General features: G+C 34.3%; 1 protein-coding gene across 1 annotated transcript in view; it reads left to right on the top strand.

Moving 5' to 3' along the window:
• The window catches only part of CFAP47 (cilia and flagella associated protein 47), a 258137-nt gene that overhangs the window by 22331 nt on the left and 213536 nt on the right, over positions 1-22270 (top strand). The window contains exons 19-26 of the mRNA XM_079305151.1: positions 713-790; positions 1323-1467; positions 2993-3087; positions 10643-10760; positions 13702-13802; positions 14880-15036; positions 18686-18881; positions 20227-20436. Coding sequence (XP_079161277.1) covers positions 713-790; positions 1323-1467; positions 2993-3087; positions 10643-10760; positions 13702-13802; positions 14880-15036; positions 18686-18881; positions 20227-20436 — 1100 coding nt within the window. The remainder of the gene's footprint in view (positions 1-712; positions 791-1322; positions 1468-2992; positions 3088-10642; positions 10761-13701; positions 13803-14879; positions 15037-18685; positions 18882-20226; positions 20437-22270) is intronic.

The following is a 22270-nucleotide window of genomic DNA, read 5'->3' as shown; positions in this document are numbered from 1 at the left end:
CTGAACTTTGCTACCATTTCTGACTGATCCTGGATTCACCATCTTCTGGGGCTATATATATTATCCTTGTTAAACCTAGTATAAATTTATTTTTTTTTCCATTTTTACCACTGATTTAATATTCTCCAGAAAATAGTGTCTACATTGTACCAGCACTTGGCAAGCAATATGTGTTTTGATACATATTTCAATCCTCATAACTGCTGAACACAGATTTCTCCTGTTGGAAAAAACTGTTAATTCTAGTAACACAACCTGCTGCAATATTATTTTTGTCAGCAGAATTGGGGAAGATTGGTCACTGGTCTTTCTTACAATTTTGTTTGTGGTTTTTATGTTTGTTTGTTTTTATTTTTGTTCTGTGTTTTTAATTAACAGCTACATCTATCTAGCTATATCTGTCCCAGAAGTGCTATGCCACAAATGTGTGATTTGAAGCCACATGTTACTGGAATCTGTATATATATGTTCTAGAAAATGAAGGCAATTACTTTATCTCTTCATATTTCTGCAGCAAAAATGCATTATATTATTAGGGCACAGTTATTTCAATATTTTCAGGGCAATTTTACTGACTCTGCTTTGTATCTGTGGGAGAGGGTTGGGTCGGTTTTTTTTTTGTGTTAGACTTTTTTTCATGTAATTATGGAAGATTTGGTGAGATATGTTAAAATGACCTTATCCACAATCCCAGTGTTGTTCCTTCACTTAGGTAGCAGTGAGGAATGCAGCAGAACTCTTGCTTAGGATTAGTGGATTTTCAGAGATTGCTGAAATAGGCATTGATGTGGTAAGTGTGAAGAAATTGTAGCAATTGGTAAGATGGGTTAAATATTTTGCTTTATCTAGATGTCAAAAGGGCTCCTCTCTACTTTGTAGTTTTCCTTTCTTCCTAAACTAACTTCCCAAGAAAATTATCAGAGATGAGATTAGGAAGGTATATTAAAACTCAAATGTACATATAACAGTTACACTAAATGATAGCTGAGCTTTAGTTTTTTGAATTTGACAATCTGGAATAAGTATGCTAAAAAGGAGAGGATTTCTTAAGGTAGTTATAGCAAAAAATACAATAAAGGGAAAATTAAGTCACTGATCTCTTTAGTGAATGTTGAAAATTTTTCTGATGGTGTAGCTAAACTCTTCTATTTTGTTTCCTGAAAAGATTTTAAAGATAAGTTTTATGTGAGACTATTGGTTAATCCATACTGTTATTGTGTTATAAATTATGAATCTTGCACAATTATAATTTTTCACATCATGTTCAATTATAAATTTGACTTCACATTGCTTTGACCCATTTTTCTTCTTTAAATTTACAGAAAACATTTGACTATGCATGTATTAATGTTGGCACTACAAAATCAATTCCATTTTTGCTGCAGAACAAAGGACAATCATGTATCAGAGTGGAGTTTGATTTTTCTACCAATAGGGAATTTAAATTGAAAACTGAAGACAATTCAGGTATTTCCTTTTGCTATATCAGAATTTTCATTAAATGAAAGAGAGAAAATCTGTCAGACTGTTTCTGATAGCCAGATTTTCTGACATAAGAAAACCTAAGGCAATTATTTTAAAAGAGTTGCATAATATAAATTAAGAAGAGACATTTTGGTTTGCCTAGAAGATATCATTTGACAGAAATAACTATTTGGAAAATGCCAGGTTGCCTATAGATGTTTTTCCCCCAATTCTTCCCTCCATAGTTGCTAAAGTATAATAAAAAATTGGAATTTCCTCTCACCAGTGAAAGTAAAATATTAAAAAACCCAAAGAAAAAAAGCCAAACAATTATATTAATTTACTATTCATGGATTCATACCCACTTTTTGACAACATTTGACCTCTGATTATTTCATCACCATTATAAGGGTTCAGGCTTTTCTTTTTCCCAAAGGGAACAGGGTATCTGCAGGTTGATGGCAGGGCCTCTGTTCTGCATGAATTCTCAACTCAGCAAATTACTGGGGCAGTAGTGGAATTGAATTATTTTTTTGTTTGGTAGAACTGGTGCAGATTCTTATCCTGCACGTTGTTACTCATGGCATCTCCTGGGTTGTTCCACCATCATTATTCACTAGAGAATTTTGTAGGTACAAGAGACCTTATAAGAAAAGCTGCAAACTCAGGAAATCAAGACTCTTTCTTTTGCAAGACAGTATTATAAAATTTAGTTGTATTTTTATGTCAAACTATATGTGGATGATGTAAAAAAAAAAAATCTTCCAAAATTAGAAGGGTTTTCTTACCATGTGGTGCACTTGAAAGAGAAGGGAAGGTGGGTGCTCCTAGTCAGTCATCTTAACTTAGAAAAGAACTGTAAGGCTCTTTATAACAGGCAAGTAGCCAGCATAGGATCAGACTCATTGCCCATGATCTCTGGATCAGAGTTTGTGCTGGAAACCAGCCCTGTGACATCCAGCCAGGTTCAGTACTGAGGTGGTGAATTCTGGATGAATACTCCTGTTGTTCCATGATGGATACTAATTTTGGAGGAATATTACCTTGGCTGGAAACCTTGCTTCTGCCAATACCTTAAAATTGAACATGCAACATGAGAAATGAAGCAAGCCTTATTGGAAATGTAGATTATGCCTAAAAGTAATTTAAACAAAACAAGTTTAAGCCAAATATTTTTATCCCTGTGGTATTAATTGATTATGCAATTAAATATTTTAGCCTATCATTTTTATTCAAAGGTAAAGGACCATGTTGTTTTGGGATTTTTTTTTTTTTTTGTCTCAAATATTGTGTTCTTCCAAATGAATAACTTCCATGAAAATTGCTGGTGAATAATACTGCCCAAAATTACATTCAGAATCCTAATGGGAGATACTATATTCCACTGTAAATTTGTGAGAAATGCTTACCATGGAAATATGTAGATAGATACTTGATACAAGAAATCACTTTGAAAAACTGCAACTATTGTGAAGTGGATATTTAATGCAATAGGATCTGTAATTTGATTATGAATTTTGTTTGGCAGTGATTGACCGTTCTCGTTCAAAGCCTTATTTGTATTCACTTAACTTAGAGGAAGCATCATCTGTGAAATGCTTCTTGACCTTTACACCAGTAGTGGTAAGTTTTGGAACAGTGGTGATTAAGTTAATTAAAATCATGCTCTGTGATACTTCTGTGATGGGAGAATAGAGACTTCAGATGAACATTTTACTCTGTGCAAAGGACTTTAAGTGTTTGCATACACAAAGAAAACACACTTTCTCAATTGGTTAAAAATGGGGTAAGCTTATACTGAAATGTCATTCCACACACTCACAAAATCATTCAACAAACCAGCAGCCACCTTCTTTTTGCAGCTGTACTCACCTGAATTTCCAGATGACCAAGAAACTGCAAATGTAGATGAGTTTTATGTGTCATAAAGATTGGCAAAGTTGCTTTCTGGCTGAGTGGAAAAAAATTGAAGATATGAGACTTCAAGTTACTTTTACGCCTGAAAATTATCCTTTTATTGGCAGTAACTGTTAATAGAGAGTACTCAAGTGAACTTTAAATCCAACCCCATTGTAAATTCATTGGAAATTGAAGGTTTGGGGTTTCCACATATTTGGAGAACACTGAACTGCAAGAAAACTTAGTGTATGATACCATAAACCAGTTTCAGAACAAGCAGCTGGGGATCACGTCTACAGCACATAAATCCATTGCATTATCTGCACTTTTACCTTAGAAATGAATAACAGATATTATGCATATTGAAAGGGTCAGAAGTATTGTTTTTCCACCACCACCCACCTCCCACCCCTGCCATCCCATCAGTATAAAATGGAATTGCTTTGTTCAAAGCATCATTCAGATAATAGCTGTATGTTACAAGCTGTATCTGATAATGTGATTTTCTTCTGTGTGCATATGGAGTGAGTTTATAGCACATACACTACTCTGAAATGACTTTTCCTGACAGAATATGAGTCAATAGATTTATAAAAGATTTCTTCTGTGCTATGGAAGGCCTTGACTTAAGGGAAAAGGAATAGTTTTCATATGTTTTTAAATATCTTGATGCTTCTAATACAACACTCATAAGCAAGGTAGTCAGAATTAGACTGGATACAGTGTCAGGAGAGCATGTAATTGTTTACAAATAGTACCTAGAGAATACCATGAGTGACCTACAATCAAACTGGAGAAAATCGGCAAAGAAGAATGCTGGCATTTTCCTTTAAATAGGAAGGGTCAGTAATGGGAATACAGGAGTAGATAATGCTCTTGGAATAATATGTGTGTATAGCATTACAGGTCACAAACTTAACAAGAATTAAGAACTGAGATTTACCATACCAATAGGAATAATATTAATAAAGCAAATAAAATAGTTTTTCTTATCAGGGATGATAACACTTCAGCTGCACACTTTTCCCATGTGGGATGCCATGTTTAAAGAAGGAAATGGGGCAATTCCATTTGGAAAGAAAGTTCAATAGAAAGCAATGGAAAATAGAAGAGCTCTATTTCCCATTGTGACATTTGAGCTCTATTCCTATTTCCTTTCCTTGTCAAGTTGCAGGATAGAATAAAAGTAGAAATGTTGCTACTGACACTGCTGTAAATTGAAGTGACTAACAAAATTAATATTTCTGAAGAAGGCTGATAGAGTAGCTTGCTCTCTCTGTTTAATTTGGCTTGTCACCTGAACATGATGTTCAGGATTGCTGTTCATTATTGATGAGCATGTCAAAATGTCATTTGATACTGCTGTATATTGGCTTAAGTGAAGATAAGGTTATGCCAGTAGGAAGTCTGCTTTAATTGTGTTGTAAATTTGAAAAAACATTTTTTTCATTTGACAGGATCAGTTTTGTGACTGTTCTTTCAAAAAAACCACAACAAAACCCTAAAAAACAAAACAAACAAAAAAAGGCTGTAGAATATTGCACCTATTGATTACAGATTTTTTTTTTTTTTTCATTTTTCAAATTCTGGGTTTAAGTGTTTTTAAGAACAAGTTTTGGCAAACAGAAATAACTTCCTTCAGAAATAAGGAAATAAAAAGGAAATTTTCGTGGGGCCCCTCATAGCCAACCAATAAGTGTTGCTTTAATTAAATGTTTTTACTTCAGTTTCCCTTCTCCCTGTGTGCTCAAAGTCCTTCTCTCCCTTTGCCCTTGGTGCTGGGTGAGCTGCCTTTCTGCTTCCAGTGTGTTCCTGCCTGTCAGGAGCAGCTCTTGCCTCAGCCCAGGGACCCTCACAGCTTCCAGCCCAGGTGAGCACCTCTGGGCTGTGCAGCACTGTCACAAGAACACTGACTAATGTTAAATGAAGTTACCCAGTGTGACATGACTGCAAGAAGCATCTGAAAGTATATGTAGGCCCCAGGATGCTGTAGCTTTTCTTTCATTTAACTCCTGCAGAGTAGAATACTAAGTAAAAACGTAGTTCTGTTAAGAAAGTGGATGAGGTACCAGCATCTCTTGCTGTGATCACAAACTCTCAGCTACTAATTCTTAAAATATTTTACTTTAGATCTGAGCTCTTTATTACTCTATCTTATGTACAGTCCCCATTTTCTGAGCATTTATTTCCTGATTTTCCAGTTTTGAAAGAAACCCAAACCTCTAATGTATGTTGGGCTTCCTCTATTCAGGTTTCACTGTTTCAAGTGCTATTTCCTGCCTCTTTGCACTTGAACAGCTGTTTTTCTGATCTCATCTCTGCTTTTTTGACAACTGCTCTTCCCAGCTTACCCTCCCTACTGCTACAAACCTTCTGTATCTCATCAGGTCACATTCTTTTCTGTCTGCCTGCTGGTTTTACTAGAACTTGCTGCTGTTGTAGTCATTACTGACAACACTACCCTATAAACCAAGAAACCCCCACTATTCTGAGGTTTTCTTAACAAAGTGGGTACTAGGGCTAAGAAAAAATAAAAATAATTCAGCAGCATTGCTAAAAACATAACAAGCATGGAATTATTTTAATATACTTAAAAATTTATTAAAGCTACTTGAATTATTCATATAAGGTAGCAAGTAATGTAGTCTTGAATTCTGCCAAAAAACAACCTTCAGATAACAAATGTACTACATACATAGGAACTTTGAAGAGCTGCTACAATTCTCACTAAAATATAATATGTATAAATACATGGTTCATCAAAAGATACTCTTAGAGATGAAGTATCTTGGTATGTTTAGAAAATAAACCTTAAAAAATGTTTAGCCAGTTCCTTCAGTATTCTGAGTGAGAAAATGGAGTATATGCATTATAGATAAGGCTGGGATGTTGCTCACAGTGTGGCTGTGCCTTGCTGTTATTCCAGTGTCTTTGAAGGTGTTAGAGGGGACAGGACTTAGCACCTCACTGTAGAGAGTTTAACCTTAGTGTTTAGTGCCTGTGAAAGTCAGAGCTGTCAGTGAAAGCAGTATTGATATCACCTATATCTATATCTTTATATCTGTATCCTTTATATCTATCTATCTGTGTTTCTTCAGGGAGGATGATCCCCTGCTCACAGAGGTCCTGCAGGGTCTGCTGGGAAAAGCATGCAAAGCATAGTGCAGGAGTGCAGTGCTTCAAAATTAGTTTGTTTTTTTTTAAACCCTGCTGGAAGATAACAAGTTCTACCATCTTGGAAAAAGGACAAAATGCACACAGCTGTGTAATATTGAAGCTTTTGAGTGCCTTTGATTGAGATAAATAGACCAAGTCACACCTGTCAGCTTATTGCTTAAGCTTGTTGTAGGGAAGGGACAGGTGTTTTGGTGGGGTTTTTTGTCCTTTTATATGATTTTTTTCCCCCTTTTTTTTTTTAATGAAAGAAGAGATTTGTCATGTAAGAAGCGATATCTATGGAAAATCTGCAGCTGTGGAATTACAGGGTATTGTTGCATCATCTCTGACCATATACAGAGGAAAGATTTGATTTTATTGCAGTGCTTTGAATGATGGCTTTGAACAGCAGTTATATTAATCACTGTGGAAGCAACTTTTTTTGTGATATAAACCAGGGGGAATGAAAGATTTCAGTAGATCTTAAGGAAAAGCTCATGTTAAATTTAGGGGAAGGCTGAGAGTGTATATTGGATTCAGTTGCAGGACATAAACCCTTGGCTTTGCAGTTAGATTTAAATTTGAATCAAACACATGATTTTTTTCTAATGTACATTACATTTTGTCTCCTTGTATCCCTGCTGAATTTATGTTAGAGGTATAAATAAACTTTCATGTCAACCTTTTCACAAATGCTTCAGAATACTTGAGCAGTCTGCATGGTATTATGTGATAAGTACAAGAGTATTTATTAGAGTATTGTCTTTTACAGGTGTTTTAATGTGATTTTAAGTAATAAGTTAGCTTATTGATTTCCATGAAATTCCCTGGGAAGTTGTACTGTGTAAGAAAACACTGTCATTTTAGAGAGATATCACATATTCTTTGTGCCAAACAAACTGTGTGATTTCTGAATAAGCAAAATATTTATTCAACCTTGAGAATATATGGTCTATTAGAAGGATAATTAGAGAATTATATTTTATGCTTTCTGAGATATGCTATTGCCTTGGAATACTTGGAAGACAGAGATAAAGTAACTACTTTGAAAGTGTTTTTTGAAAATAGCAATACTTTTTTTTCTCCTATCAGATTGCCACCTGACAGCTGTCCTTCTGTTTATTTTTTGATCCATTAATTTTATGTAAAATACTATTTTACTTGTGGTGTCTGATGGGGTAGTTTTTCCCAATTTTGTTTCTTGTCTTATACTAAATATTTAAGGTCAAGGAAGCCATTCATCCATGTTTACTCCTCAGTGTTGAGCTCAGAGCTATCAAACTGTTTGTATCAAACTTATTTTGTAAATTCAAATGAGTTTTGCTAGCAGAGCCTTCTTAATCTGACAGATTCTTTATGGCCAACAGCTTCTATTTATTTATTAATTCTAGCAAAGAAGGCCGACTGAAAAAATTGAAATTATTTTAAGATGCCATTGAATAAAAGTTTCCAAGAAGGTCATTTTTGTTTAAAGAGTTGTTAACTTCTGGTGGCAGCCTGACCAAGCATCCTTTTTCTGGCATCCTTTGGAGGTGTTCCCTGTGAACACATAACAAAAAGCTCCTTTGTCTCACCTTTCTTTTTAAAGCTTTTTTTTGAAGTGTCTTAATTCTAAGACTTTCCATTTGTAGATGATGCCTCCTTTCCAAGCAATGTGCATAATCAATGTACATTAGGACAGGAAAAATGTTTCTTATAATGATAGTAACAAACAGGAGTATTTGTGAAAGAACTTTCTCTAGGCTGCTTCCTTCCTGCCCTTCCCATGTTCTCTGGTGTGTGAAGTTAAATGCAGCTTCAGGAAAGTACCTCAAGAGATAAGTAGCTATTAAGTATTCATAAATTATCTAGAAAGCAAGGATAAGTCCAGTAATAGTCTAAGGATTTATTTTTTTAAATATTGTAATTACTTATTTTAAGTATGCAATCTTGCAAAAGAGGAAATTTTCTATTACGGAGTTTGAAAAATGAACAATTAATCATAAAGAGTTTTAAAAATATTTATAGAAAGAAACATAATGATTTTACTCGTAAAGTGAAGGGCTAATAACTGAAATTAAATTTTAATTCTGTTTCAGCAATATGTGTATGTGTGTGAATTATAATCTGATATCTATTTACATAGAATTTTTAAAGGATTTTTCATTTGTAATGTAGTTTACATAATGTGCAGCTAATGTATGAATAAAAAAAAAAATCTATGTTTTGTTCTCAATTATATAAATACATTTCTATGAATTGTATTGGCCCCGAATTTGTACCATTGTACTTCATAGCAAAATTAGGTTTTCAGTGAACATCATGATCTGCATGTAGTGAATTGAGTCTTTCACATATCTGTTTTTGTTTGCCAGTTCTAATAAAATAAACCCCTTGTTGTATAGTAACACAAAACTAAATTTTCCTGATAGTTGGGATGAAAAACAGGTTTTGATTTTCTGCTTTGGGAGAGGGATAAAGGGATTCCATCATTTGCTGCCTGGCCTAAACAAACCAGCATTGATGAATAACAATTGCAGTGCTGGACTGGACTATTTTGTACAGTCAGTGCTGTCATAAAATCTGCAATAGACTAAACATTTTAATATCACCAAACTTAAAAAAAAAAAAAAAGTTTTGTTGCAAGAACATATTTTGGAGATGCATCTTGATGAAGTGTTATATGTGAGTGACTTGGAGTATACTAAAAATAGAAGAATATATAATTTAAGGTGGGAGAGTTTTCCTCAATCTTTTTTTGATGTACCTTGAGTTTTAGTTACTAAAAATATTAAATATCAATTCTGAAAAGCCAGTTATAAATTACAAAATCTAATAATTATTAGATTTGAAGTATCAATATAAAACAAGGGACTGTTGTAATCTTGCTGCAAAAGCTTGCTGTCATTCCATGCTTTCCTTGAGCTAAGCACAAAAAGACAAAACGTTCCACAAGGCTCAGCACACACCTCACCCTCCAGGAGTGCATAATTGTGTCACAGACCCTGCTGGAACACCAAACACTCCCAGTTCTGTCTGCTTGTTACACATGGGTATGTGCCTCATGCCCTGGCTTAGGATAATTTTGGTTTTCTTTCCTGTTGTTTATATATTGTACTTACTACCACAGATGTGGAAGTGAAGAATGATGCTCTATCTTCTGCAGGTTTTGAAAGATTTTAAACGATTCCTAATGTTTTTATGTAGCTGGTTTTACTGCTTTTTCTAAATAGAGTGAAGACTTTCTTGATTTAATTCCTTTCTAAGATTTCAGTGGCCTTCAAGGTGAAAACTGAATTTGAAGGGATCTAACACTGGTTTTAGTGCAGAAGTTTTTTTTCCATTTCCTTTATTAAGATTATCCAGAACTTTTGTCTGGAGAACATACTACCTTAGTGTGGTGGTCCTTGAAAGACAGAGTGAGAACAAGAAGTATCTCTTTGAAAGTACCTTTTGAAATAAATTTGGCCTTTCTGATGCACAGCCTGTCAAAAAAGGGGATTCTGTACATAATGTGCCATTTTTTAAGTTCCAAACCCCGTTTGGGAATGTGATAGCACAGATAAAATGAGGATCAAAATCGCTGGGATTTAGACCCTTAGAATTTAATGGTATTTCATGACAAAGATTTGAAGACTTATTTTTTCCCCAAAATGTCTCAATTTTAAGCCATGTTTCACCATTGATCTCAGAGCCCATTTTGTTTATGCTGGGTGTACTGTAATGGTTGACCTTTGCTCTTCAGCCTTTGAGAAAGGCTTCCATAACTTCCATAACTTTGTTTTCCCTCCTCTTTGCTCACGTGAACTTCTGCATTTGGGCCACGGCTCCAATCTTTTTTCATTCATGAGAGTGACAGGAGTGGAGCACAGCACTGGGGTTTACCAGAAGTCTTGTCTGTAGTTCTGCTGCTAACTGTCATGCTTTTGGTCATAAAGACTTTCCTTAATGGGGGAAAAAATACCTGGGAGTTGCTTAATTAGAAAACTGAATCTGAGTTCCAATAAATTAACATCTTGCTAATATCATGAGCAGGTCCAAAATTGCAATAGTTCTGCCAAAACAGCAAACTATTCAGATGAACTCAAGAGGTACTTATCATTTTTTTGGGAAAGTGACCACAATATTCTTTTTTTTCCTTTAGCTGGCAGATCGTGACTTTGCTCTCCCAATTGCTACTCCTCAGGCCAGTTCCCCACCTGCAGTTCCTCAGGCACACCCGGTGGCCCCAGCTCTTCCATTATGTAGAGTCAAAGCTTTTGGTGGGTAAACCAGGGCCTTAAAGACCTGCTGGATACATATATTTGGAGTGATAGTTTTGCTTTGCAGAGAATGGATACTTAATTTTATTTTTTTCTAATTTGTACGTTTCCTGGAAACTTGCACAATTTTCGAGTTTTGATTTGTGCTTTTAAATATACTTGAAGCTGAACTTTCCGTAGCTAATCATAACGTAGAAAAAAGTATTTATTTTGTGTTTGCCATTTGCCTTATATAGAAATAGTTTACCAAAAGTTTTGTTGTATGTCTATCCATTTATGTCTATTTCTAGACTACATCATGCAAATCCCAGTAAATACAGGAGTTTCATCTGAAAAGAGTAGAAAAGTAGAATATCAATCATACTATTTTGTAGAATTCTTCTGTCAAAACTAGGATCTCTAGCTGTATTTAAAACTCCTTTAAAATGCCTCTGCATTCCCCCTTATCTCATCTGGCTTGTCAGAAATTGTTAGTAGCCAAAGTTACAGGCCATTTGCCTGCAGCAAAGAAATTGATATCTTATGTAATTCTTGCCTACTTTTCTCAGAAATAATTTGTGGTTCTCTGTAGTCTCCTGTCTTATTCTTACTATCATGTAGATTTATAAATTGTGGATATTTTAATACACTGGCCTTCCTAATTTTAGTTTTTAATATATAACCACTTTTTATTTGAGATGGGAATGAAGTACAGTGTCTCCCTAGAATGATGTATGTGTAATGTTTAAACCTACTGGGAGCACTGAAGAAGGCTTGGCCAATGAAATATGTGATGTAGGGTAAAGGCAACTCCAAATTTATTAGGATTTGTCTATATTTATTTTTTCTCCCTTTAACTTAAGTCTTTTGAGATCTTTTAAAATATTGAAGAAATCTGAGAGACCTTTAGATCCTGTCATGAAAGTAAATTCATATTAAGTGTTTCTAAAATGTATTTTATTGAAGAACATATACAGTAAAGGTGGATGTACATTTCTATATAAGATTATTAGGAAACACATCTCTAAGTAAAAATATGAATCCAAGTCACAAATTTATAGTGCAGAAGTGAATTAAGTGATGTGAAGAAAAAAGAAAATGTTTACTTTCTTTTCACTTTCTTTTTGGAATAGATGCAATCACTAAATCTCATGGATAATTGACAATCTTATCAAAATTTTATCACAAATTTGTATTTCTGCTATGTAGAATTTCTTCAAAGTACGTGTATCAGCCAACAAAAAGTAACATAATATAAAAGGGAATGTACAATACTTTCAAGTCTAAGAAATAGTCGAAAAAATAAAGTGTGACTACTATTAAAATTTGAGTATTGAAATTAAATTCTTACTGGCAGTCTTTATGGTCTGGGAGGAGGCAGAGAAGTCTCAGTAAGTTTATTGACTACTCATCGTATGGGTGCAGGCAAATAGCAAATTATTTTTACTGTTAAAAAAGGAACTTGATGATTTGATTGCATTCTGACAATTTAAAAATTAAGTCTGTTATCAAATAATTTCAGATTATCATGTTAAAGCTAAGACTGAGTAGAGATGTATCTTGCAAGTTCTAAGTTTTGATTTGACAAATATGCCTAAGTCTCACTGGATGCTTTATGGCACATTTGTTTTCTGCTTTTAAAATTTTTATTTTCCTGGGATAGTTCTTGTGGTTGGTTGGGATTCAGACTCCATGGGACAGTCTGGTTGGCACTTAAATGAATATCTTATTGTTGCTTTTTGTACTCAGGGTTGCTCATCCTGAGTAAAAAGTCACCCTAAACTTGTGATAGTCAGCCCAGTCTTTTAATTTAAATGTAGTCCATATGCTTTCAATCCATCAGGAATTTTTTTTTGTCATTGTTGTTTTTTTTTTTTTGCTTTGTAAAACAAAGTTTGTAAATGGTTTCAGCCCCGGGGAAGGAAAGTAGGTCTCTTAAATACTTTCAAGAATTTTCCCTGGGAAAGAGTTTATCTGCATGTAAGAAAGAACTGAAAGAGAAAAATCTCAAACAAACCAGGACACAAAAGTCAACTGGAAAAGACACAAGTCTTATCTAAGCCTGATACAAAGGGAAAGTTTGTACTATCAATGTAATGGCTTAATGGGAGCTGACATACATTTTATTAATCCAGCTCATGTTAAAATATCCAGCTTTTTGGTTGGGTAGGTAATGTCCTCTTTCTCACAGAGGTTCAGTTGTGATGGTTTTCCTGGTACAGGAAGTTTCTGAGAGAGCTGAGGGCTTTGTGAGTGACATCGTTGTGTGCTGGTGGAAGGGTCCCAGCAGATTCTGTACTGTATTGACATTGAAACAATATTGCTTTATAGAGTTTATGTGCCTATGACTTAGAAAAATGCAGATAGTATTGTTGTTTACATTATGTGATTAGGAAATTCTTTGAGTTTTTTAGGGGAGAAGAGAATTGATCAACACTTAACATGGAGCAGACGTGCAGATTTTAATTAAAGAACCCTGTGTGCTTGCTAGGTTCATTTCCAGTGTTGTTTCCAAGAAGTAAGATGAGGCTGTGGGAAATCATACATCTGTTTTTCCAAACTCCCACTTTAAAATTCCGTATGTTGTGATGATTCCTTTGTTGCAGCCCTGTGAAATTAAGAGAAATGCTTTTTTATATAAAATTTTCCAAGTCTTGTCTAATGGTTAGTATAAGAAATGTAAGTGCATTTATTTGCAGAAGGAGGATCATGTGGCTCTTGTGAATGAAGGGGTGGTGCTATGAGTCTGGTAGACATAAAATTTAAATAATTTTAATGTGACTAAAGAATCATAATAAGAAAGAGTTAAATTACAGTAGTCATATGTATAGTATGGGAGCAACAAAAAAGGGAGAAACATTTTTGCTAAACGTGTACAGAAAAAATATTTTATGAAGGTACTTTGAGAAAGTATTTGTCAAATAATGCTATATAAACATTTAAGTTGTTTTTTTTTCAATAGTAATGGGACCAGTATTGAAGTTTTCCTCAATGGAATTTAAATTTGTACAATATTTGAGTGACATGTGTTCCAATACTGCTAATGAGAATATGAATTCTCAGGTAAGGGCATTGTCATTTTGTTCAGTTTTTGATTTCTTGTTTGTCTTTTAATCACTATAAATCACAAACTTTGAAATAGGGCTTGTACTAACTCTGACAAAATGAAAATGTGAGCACTATGAGAAATTGACTATGAATTGTATAAAAAATGGATATGAATAGAATAATTCTGAAGGCTTTCTGCATCTGCCTGTACCAGTAGATAAGACAGTGATGGTGCTCGGATGCAACTGATTTGTGCCATGATGGGCCATCCAGTGGAACTGCTGTCCCAGTGCCTTGTATGGTACTGACTGTTACACTCTTCCAATAAATTCCTTGTCATGACTAATGGCTTAATAGGGGAAAAAAAGCCTCTAAATACAGTATTTGCCACACGGGTAATTTGAAAGAATGCAAAACATGCCTTAACATAATTTATTGTTTCTAATTCCTTAGCTTTGGTTAGAAATTAGAAAAAATTCTTTTTGGCAATGATGGAAACACTTGAAATGCTGTTTCAAGTGCATTCAGGAAACAATGATAATACAAAGCCAAGGCATTTTCTTAGCTAGGCATGTTTCAAAAGCTGAGAGTAACTCTGAGATAAAGGAATTTAATTTTTTTTTTTATTTCCACTGTCATCTTATTGAATTGAAAGAATGGATTTGAAAAATCTATTCTGAACTTCCAGTTTCAACATCTCCATCTATAAGTGTAGATGTGAATGATGTGTTTAGTGCTTGCTGTGCTTCATTTTTATGAGGAGTAGGTCCTCAATTCTGTTTGGCTAAGCACTCCCACTGTGATTCTTTAATCTATATACCTCACTTAAATGAGGTTTTTCCATTCTGGAAAGAAAGTATTCTTTTTGTGAATATAGTGAGTGATTGGAAAGCATCTAGTCTGTGCAGATAGACATACTCACCTTTGCACCCCACAAATACAATAAGCTGAGTTCTTCACTTTCTAGTGCTATCTTGCTTTTCCTCTGGTGTGTTTGCACAAAGAATGCTTAGGAGAGAGCAATGTGAAAAGTATCACAGTGTTTGCTGCTTTCCCTCTTTCAACAAAATCCTTTTCTGAAAATATTTACAGACCCTTGTCCTAACGTCTCTCTCAAATATGAGCATGACATGGAAATTGGACTTTGGTGGAGACAAAAATATGGAAGATGATATTTTCAGATTTAGTCAGAAGTGGGGATGTCTTCAAGAAGAGGAAAAAGTCAGTATTACTGTGTCGTTCTGCCCTCGTAAGTAATTTTATGAATTCTATAGACTGGCCAGTTGCCTAGATATGTTTAAATGGTGTTTTATGATGAATCAATACTAGTACTAATTTTGATCAGCTAAAGGATTTTTTTTGGTTCTGAGAATAGGACAGCTGCAGACCTAACAAAAAGCATGTTTTTGAAATTGCATTATTTGAAAAGTCTACTTTGCATAGAGAAAGCATCAGGTTTTTCACACATAAAGAATCAAGGACTGGGTGGGGTAGGTGTATCATTTTCAATGCTGCTACTTCAGGTGCACTTAGGTTGACTGACTTAGGTAGTAAAGGTTACTACCTTTCCAAGGGTAGTTGGAATGCTTTTAAACTTTTCTTTAAATAACCATAATTTAGATAAGAATAGAAATTTCCTGACTCAAGAAGGTAAAATCACTTTTCTGTGGTATTTTTTGGAGTGGACTGGTCAGGCAGCCAGTCCCTAAGAAAAATATGTAAAATAGATTTCTAACAAAATTTGGGAGAATGAAGAAAGATGGCAATCAACCACATAACTCCAAAAAAGGAACAGAAGAATAGGAAAATTAAGATTCTAATTTTTTTCCAGCCAAGTGTTTAGACTAGACAGTGATAGATTCATAGGGTGTAACACTGTTTTTGAGCTGATAAATCCCACCAGGAAATGCAGCTGATGACCACAGAACCCCATCCTGTTGACAGTTTCATTGCAGTATTTTGGGGCTGCAGCACTGTCCAGGGGAAGAAAAGTTGTTGTGTCAGTTGGATCTCATGCTGAGTCAGCAAGTGAGCATGACTGTCCTAAAGAAATATGTTGCTGTTATTCTTTATCACATCACTGAAATATCTAACCTCAATTAGGCACTGGAAAAATTTTCATATAAATAAAAATAAATAAAAATAATGAGTTATACACATTAAATATTGTTCTGTAAATATTGTGAATATGCAAGAGCAATGTTTGCTTGGAGTTGCTTACATGTTGCAGACTGAAGCAGAGAACAACATAAAAAGAAAGCAAATATTTTGAATTACTGGATAAATTGTACGTGTAAATGCAAACATAAATATGCATATACATAAATATGACTGATAAATTACTGTACTTTGAATTTATCTGTATTTTTGCTGTGTTCTCATATCTTTTGTTTACAGAAAGTCATAAGTAACTGTAAAGATCAATTACCCTTAATTCAATATTCTAAGTATTTTCCCATGATTTATAGCCTACTTGTGCTTTACCTTCAGTAGATATCATTACTCTGTCTTGTAAGAGAGCATTAGATACATCAAAACCCACTCAGGAGACCTAGTTAATGAATAAGGGGTGCTAATCACTTTCATAGGCTTGTGCTGTAAAGTTGTGGTATGTGGGGGGTGAATGAATCTTTAAATGAACTTTGAGTGTGCATTAGGGTAATTTATTTAAATATGCTGCAGCAGTTATTATGATAGAGTACAAAATGCCATAATTACCTGCAATGTTTAATTAAATGAAAGAGCTTATGTTGGTGGCAAAATTATGCTACCTCTTATAAAAATATTCTAAAAATAGAGATTTTCAAGAATTGAAGACATATTCATATGAACCTCTTCTGCTGTTTTATAGTATAATTTAATAATGATAATAGTATAATTAACAGTTTAAAACTTTTTCACTGTATCTGGTGTTTCTGACATAAGAAATAATTTATTCATTTACATACTATGCTGAATTCTGGTGTTGGTAAATGTGTGGATCCACACACAGAATGACCAGTGATTCAGGATAGGCACTGTCTGTTCTGCTCTTTGGGTGAGCCAGGGATTCTATGGCATGGAATGTATAGATGGAAAGTTTATATGAGAAAAACTTAACACTGCTACTTTTGAGACTATGGTTATTACAAATATTTAAAAATATGAGTTAGTGAAAATTGCACATTCTTTGGTACTGACACATGCTCCTGTACTTCTCTTCTTTCATTGTGTTCCATCCCTGTGGTATTTATTGATTTATGTCCTTTATGAAGAGAGGGCACCAGAAATACAGTTTAGTTACAGGACAGGTTTGTACATGGGAGAAGTTGATATAGCACATCCTTTCTTACAAGGTTGTAAGAACCTGTTTGGTTCTTCATTCATCTTCATGACTGTTTTCTGGTGCTTTCTCACCTTTCTTTTGTGAAAGGGCAAAGTGCCAGAGTAAGATGTATTCCTGTTGTATCAAAACCTAGAGGCACAGTCTTTTTAGCCTTCTCAGCAGTGTTGTCTCCTAAAGCTGATTTACATTTAACACTGGATTAGTCAGATGTTGCAAACAGTGCAGTTTGCCATTAGAGCTGGTTTTCAGTTTGCCCTTTTCACATTTGCTGATTTGAAATGAAGGGATTCCCAGGTCACATTCTGGTGACATAACAGCTTCTGTGAAGCTCTTCTGTTGTCACCTCCATTAGGAAATTAGCTCTTACAGGAAGGAAAAAGGGCAAAGTACTTTGAAGACATTTTCTTGTTTTTATTTGTAAACAATGATAGCTCTTTCATAGGCTGTGAAAGTAATGATCTGAGATAATCTCAGAAGACCCCGTCGTGTATTTTGTTCTGTGACATGTATGTGTTCATGCAGATACACAAAACACAATGGAATCAAAGGAAATGATGTTTTTTCTCAAAAGTTGAAAGATTAGACTTTTTGGGCTGTTTTACAACACATCATTGTGGATTTATTTCTAAGTTCAGGAGCTGTTCATTAGTTTGCCCTCAAAACTGCTGATTTTGCTAGCTCTTCAGCATATGGGTTTGACTCAAGATTGAGTAAATGGCACTGCATGGTTTGGAATATCATTTTCATTGTGTAACAGCTGTAGAAGGAGGTACTTTGTTTACTGTATCAGTGAAAAAAAAGTGTTTTTCCATCCTTGAGAGAACTGCCTTGCAGCAAGAAGCAAGGTGGCCTGAGCAGGGGCAGAACACAAGGAAATCTTTATCTTTGCTGTTGTCATGTCCAGCTACACTGTCGAGAGCACCTGGAGAAGGATATTTGCTCATCCCTTCCCTCTTTTTTGTGGACTTGGCAATGATAGGGTTGCAGTTGGGCTTGGTGATCTTAAGTATTTTTTCCAAGCTGAGTGATTGTCTGAAATTGGAGAAGCTCTGGGTGGAGGGTGGAACCTCCTGCTGGCTTGTGGGAGGCTACTTGGCCAGTTTTTGGAGCCATCTTTGAAGTGTTGTAATTGCACTCAAAAGGCACCAACTTCTCCTTGTCTTGGCAGTCAGATGCTTCCAATAGTTAGTCCTTTATAAAATAAGCATTCACTGTGTCAATTAGTGTAATTCAAAGTATGACTGCCATTCTTAAAATTCTGCTCTTGTATTGATATTATATATAATGGAATATTAATGCAATAAACTCATTTGTTGCAGTTAGCACTCAGAAAAAATTCTGACAAGTTAAAAAACTGAATTTCTGATTTGCTACAAGCAAATATTCTGAGATTTCTTAATAAATGCTCTTTTGATACAATATTTATGTTATGTTAAATTACAAATTGAGAGAGAAAGCAGTAGAAAATTAAAACAAAAAACAAACAAACAAAAATTCCAACCCCAAATCTCTTACTATAAATCTTTTACATTCCTGTATTTATGGTAACATATACATTTTTTAACCTTTTCAGCACCTTGTCCTGGGACATATACGTCTGAAATATCCTTGTATGCAAATGATAATCCATTACCACACATACTAACATTGTCTGGCACACTGAAATCGCCAAAAATCAATTTTCATCCCCCCTTTTTAATGCTGATGCCAGTTCCTCTGGATGTGGAAACTGAAGCAGTTGTCACCATCATTCCACAGGATTTTATAAGGTAAAAATGTCAAAGTAAATTTATTACAGAAATCCAGAATAATTCTGTGTTTCTTTCACTTCTGAAAAAGGGAATTAATATTTGTGAAGGTTAGTATTAATTTTCTGCTCAGTATAAGAATCTGTATACTTAAGAGAAAATTAATGTCATTGTTAAATATTCAACAAGCCCATGTTTTGCTCTCAAGCATTCCTGCTTCATGAAGCATCTGTTTTTAGATGTCTTCACTCTGAATTTATATCAGAAATATTCAATTACTATGGATAGCAAAAAAATCAAAAGCAGAGACTTACCAGGATTTTTTGTTGCATTTAGCCAGATACTAAGGTTTTAAAACTTATTTATATTTTTCACATTGTGATAATATATAATCTTTCTGTTATTTTTTGTACTCCACTGGTTTGAGGTTTAGCTACTTGAACAGTTGGTGGGGTTGCAGTTTCTGGGTTTTTTTCCCCCCTTCTTTCTATATGAGGTTTTATTAAAAACGACAGCAGAAATGCTTTAATTTTAGCACTTGTCACAATAAAAAAATCTATGTATTTTTTATTTGTCTATGGATCACTTACTTTGTCCTGTTACTTGAATTTAAAAGAGAGACTTTTTGTAATATTCTTATAATGTATTATAACCTAGCATTGCAACTATTCAAATTTTTAAGATTCTACTTTTCTGTTTGTAATTAGTAAAGAACAGTAATATTTCTTTGCTATGCTTATGTAGGTATCATTTTAATACTGAAATTGGAGCAAAGATTTCCTTTTGTAGTAAATTAATTAAATTGCCTTCAGATTATTGTTGTCTTACCTTGTCTGACTTGTGCTGATTCATCAGATTATTTGTCTGTTGTCAGTAGCTTGGTGGTTGGATTTGAAGGGATTCCCACATGGACCTGGACTGACTGGTCTTCTTATTTCAGAACTGAAGCCTATGACTGCATAAATACATGCTGGAGCATCTTCAGCATCTTCACAAATTTCCCTTAATATTTATATTTTATAACTTGCTTAAACTTATTTGTGCAATAGTGCAGTTTAATGAATATTAATTAAAGTTTTAAGTTACAGAAAACTCTTTATGCCTTTTGTATCACAGTTAGCATAAATTTCATTTGCATGTTCAGATATTGTGGGTGAGCATAAAATATTTAGATATGTACAAAGAAAATAAACTAGCATCTAAATGATGGAAGAATTGTATTAAATTATTTTCATTTGATTTGCACTTTGGAACTAAAGTTATTATTCTGTATTCAGCTGTGAAAGTGTTTTGTGAATGTGTGAATCTATGAATTTATTACTGCAATCCCATGACCACAAACACCTGCTATTTATATTTAACACAGGCCATCACGAATTAGTGTTAAACTTCCAGAGCTTGAACTTCCAGATGGTACCAGGACTTGCCCTTTTTCTGTGCAGTTCCCAGAGGGCCAAGATATTGTTCTTTCATCAGATGGCACAGCTAATGAGCTGACTTGCCGTGTCTGCTTCAGATCATCTAAGCCAATGTCATTTCTAAGGGAAATGCTCTTCATTGATCAAGAAGAAAACAGGTAATGTGTGCAATTCAAATTCATCTGGGGAAAGGTTCCAGACTGACCAAGTTGGATATAAGACACAGACCTCACAAGGGTTGGGTAAAGAAACACAAGAATCCTCTGAAAAACATGAAAATGGAAGGAAGACATTTATTTCTTTTTTTCAATGGAATTACAATTCAAAACTAAAAAATTCAGCTCAGATCTCTAAGGTAAAATTCATTGAAGTGTCTGTCTTAAGGTCTTGTTTCAAGATCTCATTCGCATCTACTTGTAACTCATCTCTTGTTCATCTCTGCCAGGGATGAGATGAGAGGGTGTATGCAAGAGGAAGAAAGATAGGCACTCTTGTGATTGAAGTCATTTCTGTATTTACTCTTTTCACTAAAGCAACTATTTTGAGGGGAAAATAATTCAACCCTGCAGCTTAGAACAGGCTTTTTTCTAAACATAAAGCTGAATTTTATATTATTTTGTTGCAAGGGCTATGGATCTTTTAAGTTATTGCTGCTCTCTGGGTTAATATTTTATATTTTTCTGTAGAGATTGTCAACCAAGAATCTATTTCATATTAATTGTATTTAATTCTGGGATTTAATTGTTGTGTGGGATGTGATTCATAAATCTGTGTTAAAGCTTGCTGTAATTACAAGAAAAGGATAATCTAAGCTTATGATCTAGTCTGAAATGTAGCTTCTGAGCAGGCACAATATTTAGTTTTAATGACTTTTTATATGGTGCACTAGCAGCTTCTCAAACCTTGTTGTAGAGAAATGAAAATTTCTCCTGTGTAATAAATTTTTTTCTATATTTGCCATTAAAAGAAAATAAAGAATATGATCCTCAATTTAAAGCGAACTGAATGTATTTAAAAAAAAAAAGATGGGAAATAAAAGTCATAAGTTAACAGCCATTCCTGCTTGTGAGGGTGAAAAAAATTAATGCTCAGGAATGTCAAATCATCTTAGAATTGTTGCCATGTTTTAAAATGTAGAATAAAGTATTTGTTAAAGGACAGAACTCGTAACATAAGTTTGTTAATGTATATGGGATTTCCTGACAAGCAGTTGAGTTGTGGGTGGGCTTTTGGAGCAGATGATATAAAACCTGAGCAAAACTGGATGAGATAACACAGTATCAGAAATTAAAGAATTATCTTTGTATCATTGGTCATTGTGGTAATATTATTCATATTGGCTTTCAAATGAAATTATTTTTATCATAACCAGAAGTAATTCTTTCCGTCATTTAGAAAAGTCTGAGTGAGCACCCAATTCTGTAATCCTGACCATTTCCTTATTCTTCTAATAACGTCCATGATAACTTATCCAGACTTGAATACATTTTTCCAAGTCTGGATAATACTATTAATATTATTATGTGCTTTGATATTGCACTCTGTAATAATATGTAGCTGCAATTTCTTGCTCTCTGCATATCTTCCCCTCATTCCTGCCAGCCCCCAAGGGAGCCCTGTGCCACGTGTCAAACTTCAAACCTGATTCAACTAATTATCTGAGCATTTGGGCAATTTGTTTCAAAATGTGTGTCTAATGAATTTGGACTGCTTTGTTAATTTGAGTCTTTTAGAAAGACAAGATTTCAGGGTCTTCTTGATCTTTAATAAAAAAACAATGAAACCTATAGCCTTTTATAACATCTATAAAAGCTGACTGGTCTTGAAAAAAGTTCCTGGACTGTTTAATAGGCCATGAAATCTCACAGTAGCAGTTGCTGAAGATACATTAATTTGTCAGGTGTTCTCTCTTTATATTTCCATTTTCAAAGTGATAATATGTACTTTAAAATGATTTGAGCTAGACTGCTGACCTTCAACACCTATTCTGTG

Source organism: Erithacus rubecula (genome assembly GCF_903797595.1).
Source record: "Erithacus rubecula genome assembly, chromosome: 1".
Taxonomy (NCBI): Eukaryota; Metazoa; Chordata; class Aves; order Passeriformes; family Muscicapidae; genus Erithacus; species Erithacus rubecula.
The sequence above is the reverse complement of the archived record's forward strand: the minus strand, read 5'-3'. Positions and strand labels throughout refer to the sequence as shown.